Source organism: Mya arenaria, chromosome 1 (genome assembly GCF_026914265.1).
Source record: "Mya arenaria isolate MELC-2E11 chromosome 1, ASM2691426v1".
In the NCBI taxonomy this organism is placed as follows: Eukaryota; Metazoa; Mollusca; class Bivalvia; order Myida; family Myidae; genus Mya; species Mya arenaria.
The window spans coordinates 62,150,796-62,167,722 of NC_069122.1; the positions used below are offsets into that span (position 1 = coordinate 62,150,796).

The 16,927-nt window shown below is 32.8% G+C and overlaps 1 protein-coding gene across 7 annotated transcripts in view; it reads right to left on the reverse strand.

The window, feature by feature from the left end:
• LOC128240159 (RNA-binding motif, single-stranded-interacting protein 2-like) overlaps positions 1 to 16,927 on the reverse strand; it is a 49,709-nt gene that overhangs the window by 5,805 nt on the left and 26,977 nt on the right. For 2 of the 7 annotated variants that reach the window (XM_052956684.1, XM_052956679.1), the window contains exons 4-10: positions 15,094 to 15,185; positions 10,716 to 10,935; positions 9,555 to 9,655; positions 8,159 to 8,205; positions 7,702 to 7,867; positions 1,636 to 1,713; positions 312 to 367 (exon numbers count right to left, since the gene is read on the reverse strand). In XM_052956684.1, the coding sequence (XP_052812644.1) occupies positions 312 to 367; positions 1,636 to 1,713; positions 7,702 to 7,867; positions 8,159 to 8,205; positions 9,555 to 9,655; positions 10,716 to 10,935; positions 15,094 to 15,185 (760 nt within the window). Of the gene's footprint in view, positions 1 to 294; positions 368 to 1,635; positions 1,714 to 5,267; positions 5,304 to 7,701; positions 7,868 to 8,158; positions 8,206 to 9,554; positions 9,656 to 10,715; positions 10,936 to 15,093; positions 15,186 to 16,927 lie in introns of those variants that run through there. The other 5 variants (XR_008262080.1, XR_008262084.1, XM_052956690.1 and 2 more) reach the window with 5 other exon arrangements.

Sequence of the window (16,927 nt, forward strand, 5' to 3'; positions counted from 1 at the left end):
GCTCTTTCAAAGGGAGACAATAAGTTGTCCATTATGGTTTTTCTCCACTATTTTGCTAGAGTTTGACTTCTCTTCCCATTTTCTGATCGATTGATCTGATCAATAAATGAATTTGGGATGAAAGCTAAAGAGGTTTACATTTTTTTAACATTTCTTTCATCATTGTTTTGCTTTCTTTCTTTCTTTCTTAAACAAATCACAAAATACACCTCAAAATGGTGGAGAATGTAACCAAAGGAAAACACTGATTGTCTACCTTTAAAAGGAGAGCTCCAGGTAAGGGAGACAACTTACATAGTACTGGGCCTTACTTGGCAGGGGAGGAAGTGTAGGCCTGGAAGTGAGCCTGTGCATCTTCAAGGTGCTCCTGTGGAGAGATAGTGCCAAAGTGAGCTAATAATATCTAGGAGTAAGTCACTAGATTTAGTTGCTTTTAATTTATGCCTAAGAGTGGTTGGTTGTTCCCTTCATAAATTTTCATATTTTGCTCTATTGTGATATCTGCATGGAAGGAGTGCAGTGTGCAAAAGGACTTGATTCATACTAGGCTCTGGGTTTAGAGTATTTGAGTTGGATGTGCCATTAACAATTGGATTAAGAAATGTGTTTTCATGAATACAAATCATGAAATATGTGCTCTGCTCCCTAGGGTATTGATAAATCAAGTACCAGATATAATGTTTTACCTATCTTGAGTTCTCTGGTTTAATGATCCTGCTAAAGAGGAAAATTTTACACTTGTTAAACTGTATATGAATTTAAAGCCATTAGAATAATCTTAAACTTACTATTAGATCTAATTAAAACACTCTTAAATAATTGAAGAAAGGCTAACTGTATTTGTTCAAGAGAAATGCCTTGTAGCCTGTTTCAATGATCTATACTGATGTGGCAACACTTCCATTGTAACATTTTTGCCATTTTTCTTTAAAAAAAAAAATGGGTCTATTTTCTTCGTAGCAATCAATTGTCTTTATTTGCACCCTTTCTGACTTTCAGGACAGACAAGAGAAGACAGAGCACACTGGTGATAATAACAAACAACATCCAGGAAACTATATGTATATAAAGCCTGTTTCACAATTGTGGTAAAGTCAGTTTTGATATTCTGCCATTTTGGTTTAAAGTCTGTTTCATTTTTAATTTAAAAGAAGAGCATTTTTTCAAGTAGCTTTCTTGCTTTATATCAAAAATGAAATATGTTTTAAGATGTGTAAATCATTTAAACATATGTTATTAAATTAACCATGGCAGAAAATATAAGACAGAAGAATTCTATTCATACACTCACACAACATAAGGGATGTATATGCATGATAATTTGATCCTGTCCCTGGTAAAATGCCCATTTTTTCTACATGTTAATAGCAAATTCATCTCATAGATATTAAAAATGACATTCACTTTATAAATCATGCATATAATCTTCTTTTTTTCAAATAGCAAACAATTATCTGCACATCACCTACTGAAAATTTAAACTAAAACAAAAATATATGAAGCTTTTACAACTTATTGTAACAAAGTTTAAAATGTTTTGCTTGTGCAGAACATTGTTTGCTGATGTCCTAGTTTGCTCATACATTAACTGGTTGCTATGGAAATAGTAACTATAGCAAAAACCTAACAACTTACCTCTATTGGAACAGTTTGTAAAATGGTTGCCCCCTGATAAGGAACTTGTGTGTATCCCGGATTAGTTAAAGCTGCGTACTGAAATTAGAAAATTGTTTTAAATGTTTAAGGTGTCAAACTTTTAAGGATGCAATCTAAAAGCATACCACAAAAATCACAAGTAATTTACAATGAATAATAATAATATATATAACACACTGCTTCGAGATATTTATAAAAAAAATCCTGTCTCATTGTGTATTGTTACTGATCACTTCATGACTACTTGTACACATATGAATATCAAACTTTTCCTTGCTTAAACAATTTAAATCCTTTTAAGTTTGTAACACCACTACTTTTTTAAAACTAATATTAGCAGCAAACCATCAAAGTTAGTTATTTTGGAACAAACCAAAAACACAGTCAAGGTACAGGTAAGTTCCAAACTATGTTGAATTAATTAATAAAATGTTTAATGACTAACATTTGAGATATATGACATTGATCACCTGAACAACTGTTGTGGACTTAATAGTGTATAGTACACTCTTGTTTGTTAAATCAATTTCAACTGCATGCATATTAAGCCTTAAGACCATAAGCATAAAAAATAAGACAATCCAACCACCTCACTCAGTTAACATGACAAAAATGTCACATTAAGTTTGAACAGATTAAGAAGCAGTCATGTTTTTGTTCAATTAAATTTGACGTCAGGTTTATGAAATATTGTTTATATTTTTTTTTATAATTTTTCATAGACTCATAATCAAGTGCGATAAGTGACAATTCAAAACTCATGCCAACATACATGCTAACATTTTGTACAAAATGATAATGACTGCATCTTCTTTTTTTATTTAACAATGAATTAAACTACATGTGTAAACTCAACACTAGTATCACAGCCCATTAATACAGCTTTGTGCTGCGTTAAATTAGACCAGAATTTGTAGTAACAAATGCACAGCAAACTTAATGATTTAAAGCATTTTTTCTCAATTAATCTATTCCTCCGCAAAATGAGTTATTCAAATCAAGTTAAAGTGGTTGATTCAGGATTAAATGCCCAAACAATTGAGAGACCAATAATACTATGAAAACTACAGGGATGCCCAGTAGTTCAAAATTCAAAAATAAATCTTGTTGAGAGGCACATCTTTGCATTACTTTTTAGTTTAAAACATACAAAAATAATTAAGTATAAAATTAAACCAATAAATTGTTCGGACATTTAAACTGCTCAACCAGAAATCACACTTGCTTTCTGCATGGCTGATCATCTGTGTCTGTGAGTCATTTCTTGAACTCCATACATTTCCTCTTAGCTGATTCTAAATCAAACTGCTCGGTGCAATGTGCTATTTTTGGCTGATTCCGAATCACCCTGATAGGTGATATATACTTCTCTTGGGTGATTCTAGATCACTCAGCTTGGCTTTTGGCTGATTCTAAATCACACTGCTTGGTGTTATATGTTTCTCTTCACTGATTCTAAATCACACTGATATGTGTTCCTCTTGACTGATTCTAAATCACACCATACATATATTTCCCTGTGCTGGTTCTAAATCACACTGCATTATGTGCAATAACAATATCTATACCGATTCAATGCAAAGTGTTCAAAATGAGAATACAAATTATGCTAAGCTTTTATACCAACTATTTGTTGCATTTGTTTACATGACTTCATTGTGCAATTTAAAAGGCAAACATCACTCAGGTGTGCAAAATACTCATCTATATATTCTTCATGGATTTCAGATATTCTTCAGTTATTGCCGGCTCATCTTCTACATCAAAAACTCTAGCCGGCAAGTCTTCACTAACTTCAGACTCATCTTCTACATCAAGAACTCGAGCAGGCATGTCTTCACTAAATTCAGACTCATCTTCTACATCAAGAACTCTAGCTGGCATGTCTTCACTTAATTCACACTCATTTTTTTCATCAAGAAACCTAGCAGGCATGTCTTCACCAAATCACCAGTTTGCTGGTAGAAGTAATTCCTTCAACTAATCCTATATGATCTGCTGCTGTCAGCACCTTCCTAATCATCACATGTTGCTACCATTACTTATGATGCTTAAATTATTCCTCTCCTTTTAGATTCTCCGGTGTCTGCTTTAATTCCTCATTATTAAGATATAGCATATTTTGATGCAAATCGATTTCTCTCATTGTGTATAAATAATGTGAGACTGGGAAATAATTTATTTTTCTGAATTAAAATGATATAGGAAGTAAATTGTCTTCAACATTATACAAAATCAATGTTCTGTGTAAATAGCTTTGCAAAAATTTGCTTTATCGACGGCCAAATCACTTCTAAATTTGATGGTGTTTTTTATCATTATTAGAACATCAAAAAGTAATATATTTTACGACATTTGGCCATAATGCAAAGCATAATATAAAAGCAAATTTTGGCATTACAGAGCAAAATGTCTAACAAAACAATTACATTCAAACAAAAATGTTACGTTGAAGAAGCCTAAACACTTTGAACATGCATGCACCAGTTTTCCCATCTTCAGTTTTCTGCTAAAACGTGTACTTTAACTTTATTTACAATAGAAATTGTCATTTCTTTTTTATTACTGTTCTATTTTAGGTGCTATTTACATGGAAGTACTTGTAAATTGGCAGGCTGATATTACTTTTAAGGATGGGTGAGTAATTGTTCTACAAGTGCATTTATACAAATGATAAATATAGGTATATATACCTAGTCAATGAATGGGTATGTAAAAACAATTAAGATTTATTTTTGAATTTAATGGAATGTGATAAAAGTTACTGGCTTCTCAAAAAGCATAATATGGCAGTTTATTTTGGAACTAAAATGCTAAAGGAGTATAATGCACCTATGGAGTCCACAAAATGAATGCTTAGCATTGCGAAATTGGGTTGTTGGTTTGCAAACTTCCTATCAAACATTATATAACAAAAGGTTTCAGATTTTATCAACAAACTGTTTGAATTATTTAATATTGAATAGGGATTTCAAAATGGAGGAGAACCAAATTCCACGTGGTGCATCTACTGATGAGAGTACAGAAAATACATAACAGCAACATTTTCCAAGCTACGGAATAAACTGGGTACATTCATGTCTAACAACATAATAACTGCAGATTAAAATAAGAGGTGAAAAAGTTCTGTTATATAATTTAAATAAAGTAGGAACTTCTATGGAAAAACATAACATTTTCAAAATGCCCAATTTTCGGGTTCAATTTTTTTTCTTTTTGAAGGTTTGAGTGGAAAGGATGTCCAATATATTCTAACATTTTTCAGTGCAACGGTTTCATTAATTGATATATTTATTAAGTAAAAAAAATTGTCTTTCAAATCCAATGAAGTAAAATATATTGTCTTACAAAATAATTTTAAATTTTTGAAATCCTAATCGTTTATTTCCAAAAGTTCCTACTTTGGTCAATTTTCTTTCAATTAAATGCAGGCTCCGAGTTCCAACATGACTAGAGAAACTTTATCAGAATACATTGTACAAACTCTGGTTACAAGTGAAAATCAAACCATGAGTATATAATATATGGTAAAAACGAATACATTGGTCCAATCTCTATGTAAACTTTGTGCTATACATGTATGTAATGTAGTTAAAATATTGGAAAAGTACCTGAGTATAAAGAAACCTTTTTTGCAATTACTGATACTGAAACAAATAGAACAACTGCTATTAGGATTCTGACAAATTTCCATAATCATGATGTTAATAACATAATATGTAATAAAAATTCAAAAAAAAGTCAGGGCTATTCCAGACAAACAAATAACCTACGAGGGTACAGCAATTTTTTCATCATATGTGATTGGGGGTCTTTCTTGCTAATTTGCAACAGGTGGTTGTTAAATTGTGTAATATGCGTGTGTTGGGGGTGTTGAAATCAAAATTGCATATGATGTAGGGGTAGAAACCACGGCAGACCAATTTAACAGATAATTTGTGTTACCTCCCTTGACATGTTTATATTTTGCGGAATTAACTTTGAGATTTCCCTTGATCACAACAAATGGCTGATTTGGCAGTTGCCCAGTCCCATTTATCAAACATTTCATGATTGTTAGCGGAGCTGTTCGTACTTGTACATTTTCGTACTAGTTAGAAAAAATATCTGATTAAAAAACAAAAACATGAAGGCATAAAAATGTTAAGGATCGAGGAAATAAAAGGATCGAAGAAAAAAAGAGGTAGGTCTAGAGACCTGAAACAAACATTTTTTACACCTCATATAAAAAAGGTTTCATGGCATTATACCAAGAAAATGTAGACGTTTCACACAAGTATTTTTTTGTCTTTTTTTATATAGATCTACTGCATCAGCAATATTTCCCGCATAATATGCAAAACTATTGGATTTGAATATTTTATTTGCAATTTTAGAAAGTGGTTAGCAGCCTCATCTTTTGGAAACAAGGTATTGAAACTATATGGATGGTGTGAGTTCTTTTTTGAAACAGAACTGTTTTAAAGCCTGTGTTTATCATTAACAGCATCCATAAAAGGCTAATGCAAGTCTGGAAACTTGGAACTAATAAATTCTTAATCTGTTTTCAGTAAATTAAAACTTTTGACCTTTTATGCTTGTAAATTTCAAATTGCTTCAGAACGAGGTTATTCCAGGTCGAAAAACAAAACAAATCAGGGGAGGACCACCAAACAATCTATTTGCTTCTGTAGGGGGGAGGTCTAATTGAAAAGTGCCTTCCTCCCAGGTTATATGTTTATATGGAAAAGCCCTAAAACACACAGCAACCTAATACCATTGATTCAACAAAATAAGACAGCTTAGATGTATACAATCATACATTTTACTGTTAGTTTGAGAATCAACATCTAAGTACCAAAACACACAAGTCAACCTATTTACAATAATGGAAAACATGTTTTCCTTCATTTGGCACATTATTTGGAATAATCATAGTATACAAAATGACATGTTCATGCCTTCGAAACAAGTTTCATTTCAGTATACCCAGCCTATTTATTGTTCTTTTAAAAGGCCCAAAAGTTAGTTCAAGATTTGCAATTTTATTGCTGAATTGGGAGTTTGAAATCAGAACAATGTTCACTTATTATTATCAAATTTAAAAAAAGAACTAAAACAAAACTGGGTGAGTGAAGAAACTTTTCGAAAACAATCATGCAATGTATAAAAATTGAGCAATGAAAAAACTGGCATAAAAATATGGCACATAAAATCTGCCTCCTAAACCTTTACCCAAAAAACAAAAAAAAATCACTTTCAAAAAGCTGCCTTTTCAGTCAGATACCAAGAAACACATGTATGCTTGTATTTCATCTCTCCTTAAAATTGTTCAATTCTTCTTTTTACAATTAAAGAGCGCAAACCACCATGTCAGTCTTCTTTTTACAAAAATGAATGCCCTTTTCTGGGTGCCACTGTTTATCACGCATATTGAGATGGTTGGCCTTAAGTCAATGGTTAATTCAGTTTAGAGGTGTGTCAACTTCTCCTACTGATTGGGTAGATATATGAAGCTGGCCCATTTGATTGGCTATTTGAGTAAAACAGGCTGGGTCAAGCCCTGATTGGTTATTCCCTGGTTGCATGGAGTTCTGTGGTATCATCTGCTTGAAATTTGATGTAAAAACTTTTCATTTTTTTAACAATTTCATGTGAAGTAATCAGAGAAAAAATAAAAACATAAAATTCTACATGCAAGAATAATTAAGGAGGCAAATGGCATGTTTATGTAAATAATTCAGATCAATGTGAACCAATATTGGAAAAAATACCTAGAATGCTTATATATAGTGTTTGGCTTATGACCATCATCCCATGTTCTGTGAAGCTTTCATTTTGTTATAAACCTGCTAAGTCAGGTATTGGGCAAGGAGGCCCGCCATGCCCTTATTCATTGCTTAACAATATTCCTGCAAGTACTTTTATGTGTGGTGTATGGCAAAGAACACCTGTATGTTTATTGCACTATTTCATTTAAAACATTGGTTTGAGTAAAGATGGTGAATGACAATGATGTCCACCTATGTCTTTATTTATCTCTTAGCTAATTCTTGAAATACTTACATGGGCCATGGGTGGTTGCATTATGTACTGGGGATTGATGAAGGCCCCAGGGTTGGACTGCACCTGGTAGGTTTGGGGGGAGGAGGCCATGGAGTAGCGGGGGAGGAGCCCAGGGGTCATCAGGGCAGCAGCTCCCGGTGCTGCTATACTGTAAGGCAGGTAGAAGCTGGAAAAAACAACAACAAAGCAGCATTATGAAAAGTCCACAGTGTGTTTAATATTGTAGTAACGAAACAAATAGTGGCAGAATGACATGTTAGATAGGAATATGTTCACATCTTGTATTTTCAATCTCATTGACCAATTTATACATTCTAAAAATGTCAGAATTTCAAGTATCAAACTGTAATACATTTTACACTGGAATAAAATCTTCCTGTAAGGCCAAGAAAATATGTTGTACGTTGCAAATAGTAAAGGGTTGTTATCTGTATAACATAACTAATATATTCCTTACCCATTTTGAGCTAAGGCAGCCTGGTCATATGCAAGTGTTGGGATTGTCTGTAAAAAAACAACAACCAAATTCAAACTAATGTCTTAAAAGTAATAAGGAGCCGAAAATTTGTCTCAAAAATGTTTCTCTTTGTCTTGTTAGTAGAAGCATATGACAAACATGCACAAAAAGTACAGGAACCCTAACATTCACAAAGACTCACAGAAATCATTTGTTGTCATAAATTTCTCACCTTGTTAAGTGTATTAAATAAAATATATTTAAAGAAATGCTGTTTAATAATATACTCAATCCTTTCTCCATTCTGAGGCAACCTCTATCAACCAACTAAGCTTTAATTATATTGTTGCTGCTTAAAATAACTTGAGGATTATTTTTCTTATCACTGTTTAGACTGTTTAAAACAATAAGCCAAACATTTATGGTTACCAAAATAACATACAATAATGTTGCCATAAACCAACTAGAACACTGATTATATCTGGTTTAAATATGGGAGAAAATATTTGTGGGTCATGGTGAAGGTCGTTATAATAATAACCGTAATTTTGGATGAATAAAACTTTCATTAAATATGATACATTCAAAGAGCCCAAAACTTCCCAAAATGGATTGCAAGCATGAATTTGCATTTAATAATAATGTTGATACCAGTTTTGGTTTTCAAGACAATCCATTGTTAATAACAGAAATATCTCTTTTTCTGCCTTTTTGTTAAAATCATTTTTTTTTTATTTGCATCAGTCTTACATGGAAGAGTTAAACAAAACATGTTACATGAACGGTAGGGGCATGCGCTTTACACAGTGAACAAGGGAGTTAATAGAACATGCATAAATCATATCACAGAAATGGAATTGCCTCCCATAGAATGATACAAAATATACACAACAAAGATGTTAGTATAACCATAGTGCATTTAGGAAGTCTGTTCTCTGTTCAATTCATATAAGATGGACAAATTTGTGACACTATTTTAATGATCTGAATACATCAAAGTTATCAAAGAAGGCTGCAAACTTTTTTAACAGTTTTATCTTACTTATCAAAAAAAATAAAATTATCCACACTTTAGATTTAATGCTAATTTTTTGCTTAATGTATAATTCAGATATGTCACAGGGCACAGACTAAAAATATTCCCTACCAAGTTCATGGAAATTAGTCCTAGAAAATAAGCTGAATTTCCTAAAACTTTTCAGGAATACTTTTTAACTATCATACTATTCAATATTGATACATAAAAATACATCAATAAGACGAAACTGCCTATATAGTATGCAAAATTATTCAGATTACATAGTTAAATACATGGGGTACACATCTATATATATAATATATATATTTGTAACATTTACGACTTTTTTACGAGAATTAAGGCCCAACGGGAACTTACTACATCAGTTCCGTTGGCCCATAATTTCGTGGGTTGAATATACGGCACCTTTTTCTTGTTTCCTCCATCGGCAAACTTTGCAAGCAATGATTCTGTGCAGCCTACAGTATAGAAAATGGTTGTAGACATGTCACATGGTATACAGTCACGTATGTGCGTACGCTTCATTACATTCACCGTACCTTATGTTCAAGTTTCCAATTTTTCACCAGCTAGCTGCAATGGACTACAAACTAACACTTCTTATTTTTTCCTTCAAAAATACTTATAATTTAAGAATTGCAATATACTTAATTGACAGCAATTAAGAACTTAGTCTGAATGGTGTACATTATTTCTTCATTATACTGCATATCATAATGCACTGTATAATACCGTTTATGTATTCTTAAAGGATATCCTATAATTTATTTTAAATTTCCTTTGCATGTTTGAGTGTATTCTTATTCATTACTAAATAGTGAAATGCCATTCATCTGGACTTAAAATGAACCATCCTGTTAATGGAAGGTCTTTGAATTTATCAAAGGAAATGTCCTATGATGTTCAATATTTGGATATAAGTCAGAAAATCCAAAACTATTCAAAGCTAACAAAATGTTTTTTTCACAAAAGAATGTTGAATGTTTTGAACACACCAAAACAGCCTTTGCTTTGTTGACTTGTTGAATATCTTATGTACACAAAACCATATGTAATATTTAAACAAGATAAACATGATCTGTTTGGACAACATTGATATGAAATAGATACAAGAGATTCGTATTTAATCTTTAAGAAAATAATGTTTATCACCTGGGAACAATAGTTTTATGTATAAATACATAAACCATCTTAAAATCTGCATACTAATGTCTACATAAAAGGTAAAATATTGTGCAATACAGTCCGGGTTTCACATTCTAGTTGTTTTTAATTAAAAAAAGCATTTATGGTTAAGTTACAAATGTCTGACTATTTCATTCAATGCCCGATGGAAACCATACAATACAATGTATACAATGATCATGTTTGAGAAACATATAAAAACAAACACATTTATAAGGAAGAAATATTATTTCATTCCACAATATTTTGGAAGTCAAAAACGAGGCCAAAATGGTTGACAAAAAGTTGAAGCTCTGGGTAATGTTTAAGAAATATTCTTTATGAACAGCATACCTGGCAGGATTTTTCCGTTAAAGCCGTTAATCACTGCATCACACTTTTCCTTGGACTCCATTCTCGCGAAGCCGACCCCACGACTGACACCATCGGGTTTCCTTAAAATCCTGGTCGAGATAACCGTCCCATAATCCTTCAGCATGTTCTCCAGGTTCTGTTCGGAGAAGTAGAGCGGAAGGTTCGCGATGTACAGGTTCGTCGGATCCTGCTCTTGTTGCTGAAAACAAAGCAGAATTAACATTAAAGTCATCACATTAGCAACAATTAATTTAAGACGTTCTAGCATAAATGTTTTACAGCATTAAAATTGATGGTAATGGAAGAACAAATTAACATTAACATTATATAAATTTAAGATGGGGACTGCCGTTTGAATCTTGTTTTTTAAAGAAAAAAATAATTGGATCATGCTGTTGTTGCTATGGTTGCTTTTTCATTAAGTTGTCCAATTTCGCAGTGACTACTGTTTGTTTCAATGGCCTAACCCAGGCTTCAGTGAAAACATTAATGCCTTTTTTGAAGACAATGTAAGGCAACTTCAATCTATCATTTATTTAGGAATGAGCTTCGAGTCAGAAGAAAAATGATTTCTTCACAGATGCAGGAGCAGACCCAGGATTTAACACATGTAAATTGATTTTTTCAATACATTGAACAACAACATGCAGTTGTTCAATTGTCTTCTATAATGAAACATTAATAATAGTACATAATTATTATGCTATTAGAAAATGTTATAAAAATATAACGAAACGATGTAAATGCATGTCAGAACTGGTTTGCAAAGGAAAAGGTGACGTTACGGAAAAGAAATTGAAATTTGAACTTGTGATTTAAAGGTCTTTTGATCAGAATTGACATGTATTTCATCAGCATAATTTAGTTTTGAATCTATAATGACAGTTTGCCCCAATGAATAAACCATTCTATGTATAGATAGACATCTCTTTGATAGCAGCGTCATTCATTGAAAAATGAAATTCAGTGAATGTCAGGTCGTTTTGCAAAATTATAGGTGTTTATTGGCCGACTGATCGACTAAATGTTATTTCATTGATCATACTGCTTGCAAAGTGCATTAAATATCGATTACCAAAATGTTGGCTCAAATATAAGCAAGATTTCCTTATAGAATCAATTAAGTTCACAGATTTTGTTGATCTTTTAATGTTTATGTAATTCTTGATCAAACATAAGGCTATTGTACAATGAAATCATAGTCTAACACTATGTCAACAGACGTGGTAGATCTAACAAATATGGTTATTTACGCAACGGAAATAAATGGTTTAAACATCGGCAAACGAGTGGCTCCATGTTTATCATGTCAACAGACGAATTCCAGCACCATATATCAGCCTTTATTTGCCAAATGTGGTTGTAAAATGCACACTTTTGCTGACATTAAACAGATCTTGCTTCAACTTGTTTGAAGTATACCCTTGGATTCGGAATGTTCATTATGAAGAAATATCTTGTCAAATTATTGATTGTTGATGATTTTTTCTCACTCACGGAAACTTGGGTGTTATTATTTTCCACTAGCCTAAAATGTGAAAAACACAAAACAGTTTAACCTTGAAGAAAATGTGGTTTATAAATGCCGGTAGTTATACTTGATAAGAAGATCATTATACTCATCAAATAATTATTCATCATTGGTTGAACAGTTCTAATGAAATGACCTTTCCCCCCTTTGCTGGAGAGCAGATTCTATACCAGTTTGTGACCAATTTCTGGCTTGCTCACATTTAATAAGGGCTCTCACCACCCCAGTTTAGGTTCAATAGCTATTGTCTAAGGGTTTCCCACTAATAGTTTTGTTTTTATTGTCAACCTATTAAATGACATACAATAGGAAGGCATTGTTTGATTAGATTACAAATCATAAACCACAGACCTCAAAAGGAAGGAAAGGACAGCTTTAAATCACTTCCATATTGTATAATTGAACAATAATGGTTTGTTGTATTTTTTAATTCAATTTAACAAACATTTTATTCATGAAATTTTATTTTAGTTTTACTTTTTCAAAGCATGAGTTTCTGACCAGGAATGTGTGTGAGCCTCTATAATCATGATGCCAAAACAAAACACTCTTTTTTCATATGAAAAAATATTTTGCAAAAAAATAAATCATGACACTTTTAGAAAGTACAGAATGATTAAAGTAATAATGGCCCCTGTGTAAAGTTAACCGCACCATAATGTCAGCTCACATTTATCAAAATACCATTGATGTTAAAATCTGGTTATTTAAACAATTAACAGGGGTTCATTTTTCAGCTAAAATCAATATATTCTGGATGACACTTTTAACCCTATAAAGTGGGTGGAAATGTTGAAGTGATTTGGCTCTTTGCCAAGATTTTGATATATAGTACCTATAAAATGCCAAAATTAAAAAGTTGTCTCCATAAATGGGTAGGTATGTCATGTAAGGGTGCCTTTGGAATGACCTAGTAATAAATCTTGGAAGTTAACAGCAGAATTTTACAATGGCCACTCCAGGGGAGTTGACATACGCTAAAATAACTGTTGACTTACTTTATTCTTTCATAGGGTAGGGGGAACATTGAATAGTAACATGTCTAACGTTTCAATACAATTTTTTTGTATCTGAAATCATATTTTTCATGTAAGAAGCTTAGAAGTAAACAAGTTCCCCCAAAACGTATCAGTCATTAAAACCAGACTTTAGAGTTCAATGAGAAATGATAGTCATGCAGTTGTCAAGAGACAGATTTCTTAAATTTAAAATAAAACAGTGCTTTATCGTTTCAGATTTCTCTTAAAACAGCAATTTTAATGAAGCTATTAACGACATTGAAATTTGATTTTGCTAAGGTTTGAACGAAAACAGTTTGTTTACTCAGAATTGTGTCCAAATGCATTGCAGGTATTCCATTATGTTTTTGTCAAACAACAATAACCCTTTCATTTCTGCACCTAACAATGAATTTAAAGAACAAATTTGTGCATTTATTCATACATGCCATATCCCCCAGCAGGTGGGAAAAATCCCCCGGAATTTTGACCCATCCCCTGGTCCCCGGCCGGGGGATATGGATCAAAACTTGCTTAAGGTTGACAGTGGAAAGCATCAATAATATTATGAGTGTGAAATTCCATGAATGACCGTGATAACTAAGTCAAAAAATTATTGTAGTTTGAGTGTATTTCTGTATTTGTTCTTATATTATAAATGCAGATATTGCGCAAATTTTTGTCGCATAAAAATACGCTGGTGTAATATCAAAATCCCCTGGAATTCAGACCAAAATCCCGTGGGAAGCCTCTCAAAAATATGGCAAGTATGTTTATTTAATTTCCTAGTTTAATAACTAGACCAAGAAAGGAGCAGCAGTCCCTGGTTGTGCCCTTCTGAATGGGTATGGCCCATGATCCTTGTGCCCTTTTCAACTGGATCTTGGTTCAATTTTAGGTTTCTCCAGAGATTAACCCGGTGTTTCTGTTGCAGTTGTATTGGAATGTATTATGCCTAGAAATCTAGTTGTTGACATGCACATGCATCTTTTTTTGTTAAATATCATAGAAGCACCCAAGTTCATAAAAATCTAAATAACTACGCCCAAATGTAAATGTTTCTAAAAGGCTATGCCCAAATGTTAATGCTTCTAAAAGTTAAGCCATAATGTTAATGTTTCTAAATGGCTTCACCATAATGTAAATGTTTCTAAATGGTTATGCCATAATGGAAATGTTTCTAAATGGCTATGCCATAATGTAAATGTTTCTAAATGGCTATGCCATAATGTAAATGTTTCTAAATGGCTATGCCATAATGTAAATGTTTCTAAATGGCTATGCCATAATGTAAACGTTTCTAAATGGCTATGCCATAATGTAAATGTTTCAAAATGGTTATGCCATAATGGAAATGATTCTAAATGGCTATGCCATAATGTAAATGTTTCTAAATGGCTATGCCATAATGTAAATGTTTTTAAATGGCTATGCCATAATGTAAATGTTTCTAAATGGTTATGCCATTATGGAAATGTTTCTAAATGGCTATGCAATAATGTAAATGTTTCAAAATGGCTATGCAATAATGTAAATGTTTCAAAATGGCTATGCGATAATGTAAACGTTTCTAAATGGCTATGCCATAATGTAAATGTTTCTAAATGGCTATTCAATAATGTAAATGTTTCTAAATGGCTATGCCATAATGTAAATGTTTCTAAATGGCTATGCGATAATGTAAATGTTTCTAAATGGCTATGCCATAATGTAAATGTTTCTAAATGGCAATGCAATAATGTATATGTTTCTAAATGGCTATGCCATAATGTAAATGTTTCTAAATGGCTATGCCTGTAAAAAGTCCCCTACATACCCCATGCCCTACCTTTGCCATCTGCGCCTGGATTCCCTGAGCTTGGAGCGCCTGGACTGCGACTTCAGCAGCCTGGTTTGTCTCAAAGTCCACGAAACCATATCCTGAAAAACAGTAAGATTTCAGAATTAAATATTATTCATAAATGCCATTAACAGCTGATACCGGCTACATTAACACAAGTGTACATGGTCATTTTTAAAATCTTTTTTCGTTATGAACAACATAAAAAATGCTTGATGGCGATAGCTACAACAACAATGCTGTAGCGGCTATCAGAATATCTCATCATTTTTTGCCAAAAACAAAACAACAACAGACACGCTAAAAACTCTGAAAGCCCTAGAAAAATATCTGCAGAAAATATGTGCTGCTAAAAACAGTTTAAAGATGTGTCAATAAGTCTTTCAATGCCCATAAGCGAACAGTCATAGGTACAATAGGAACATGACTTATTCTTAGAAACTTCCAATAACCCATAGTAATCCAGACAGATTATTGATATAGATCTTAACCTTGTCTATGTGTGAATTTGGAGATTATTAAAGTAGAGAGAAAAGTGGATAAAACCACAAATACCTCCACAAAGCTTTTGGTATTTTTCACTTTGGCTTTATTTCCTTAGAGGGACAGTTTCCAGACATAAATCAACTCACGTTTTCAATATGCGAAACTTTAAAAAAAATACTTATGAAACCAAAATATTCCTGTGGGAAAAACCTTTGTTAACAGTCTCAAAAGCTTGTATCTGAACCTAAATCTGTCTACAAATAATTCAGAGATGTACGGATGAACATGCCATAAGGAGAGATGGACAGAATAACATGGAATAGGGAGAGATAGACAGAAGAACATGTAATAGAGAGAGATGGACAGAATAACATGTAATAGGGAGAGATGGACAGAATAACATGTAATAGAGAGAGATGGACAGAAGAACATGTAATAGAGAGAGATGGACAGAAGAACATGTAATAGAGAGAGATGGACAGAAGAACATGTAATAGGGAGAGATGGACAGAAGAACATGTAATAGAGAGAGATGGACAGAAGAACGTGTAATAGAGAGAGATGGACAGACTAACATGTAATAGAGAGAGATGGACAGACTAACATGTAATAGGGAGAGATGGACAGAATAACATGTAATAGAGAGAGATGGACAGACTAACATGTAATAGGGAGAGATGGACAGACTAACATGTAATAGGGAGAGATGGACAGACTAACATGTAATAGAGAGAGATGGACAGACTAACATGTAATAGAGAGAGATGGACAGACTAACATGTAATAGGGAGAGATGGACAGAATAACATGTAATAGAGAGAGATGGACAGAAGAACATGTAATAGAGAGAGATGGACAGAAGAACATGTAATAGGGAGAGATGGACAGAAGAACATGTAATAGGGAGAGATGGACAGAAGAACATGTAATAGGAAAAGATGGACAGAATAACATGTAATAGAGAGAGATGGACAGGAGAACATGTAATAGGAAAAGATGGACAGAATAACATGTAATAGAGAGAGATAGACAGAAGAACATGTAATAGAGAGAGATGGACAGACTAACATGTAATAGAGAGAGATGGACAGGAGAACATGTAATAGAGAGAGATGGACAGACTAACATGTAATAGGGAGAGATGGACAGAATAACATGTAATAGAGAGAGATGGACAGAAGAACATGTAATAGGGAGAGATGGACAGAATAACATGTAATAGAGAGAGATGGACAGACTAACATGTAATAGGGAGAGATGGACAGAATAACATGTAATAGAGAGAGATGGACAGACTAACATGTAATAGAGAAAGATGGACAGAATAACATGTAAT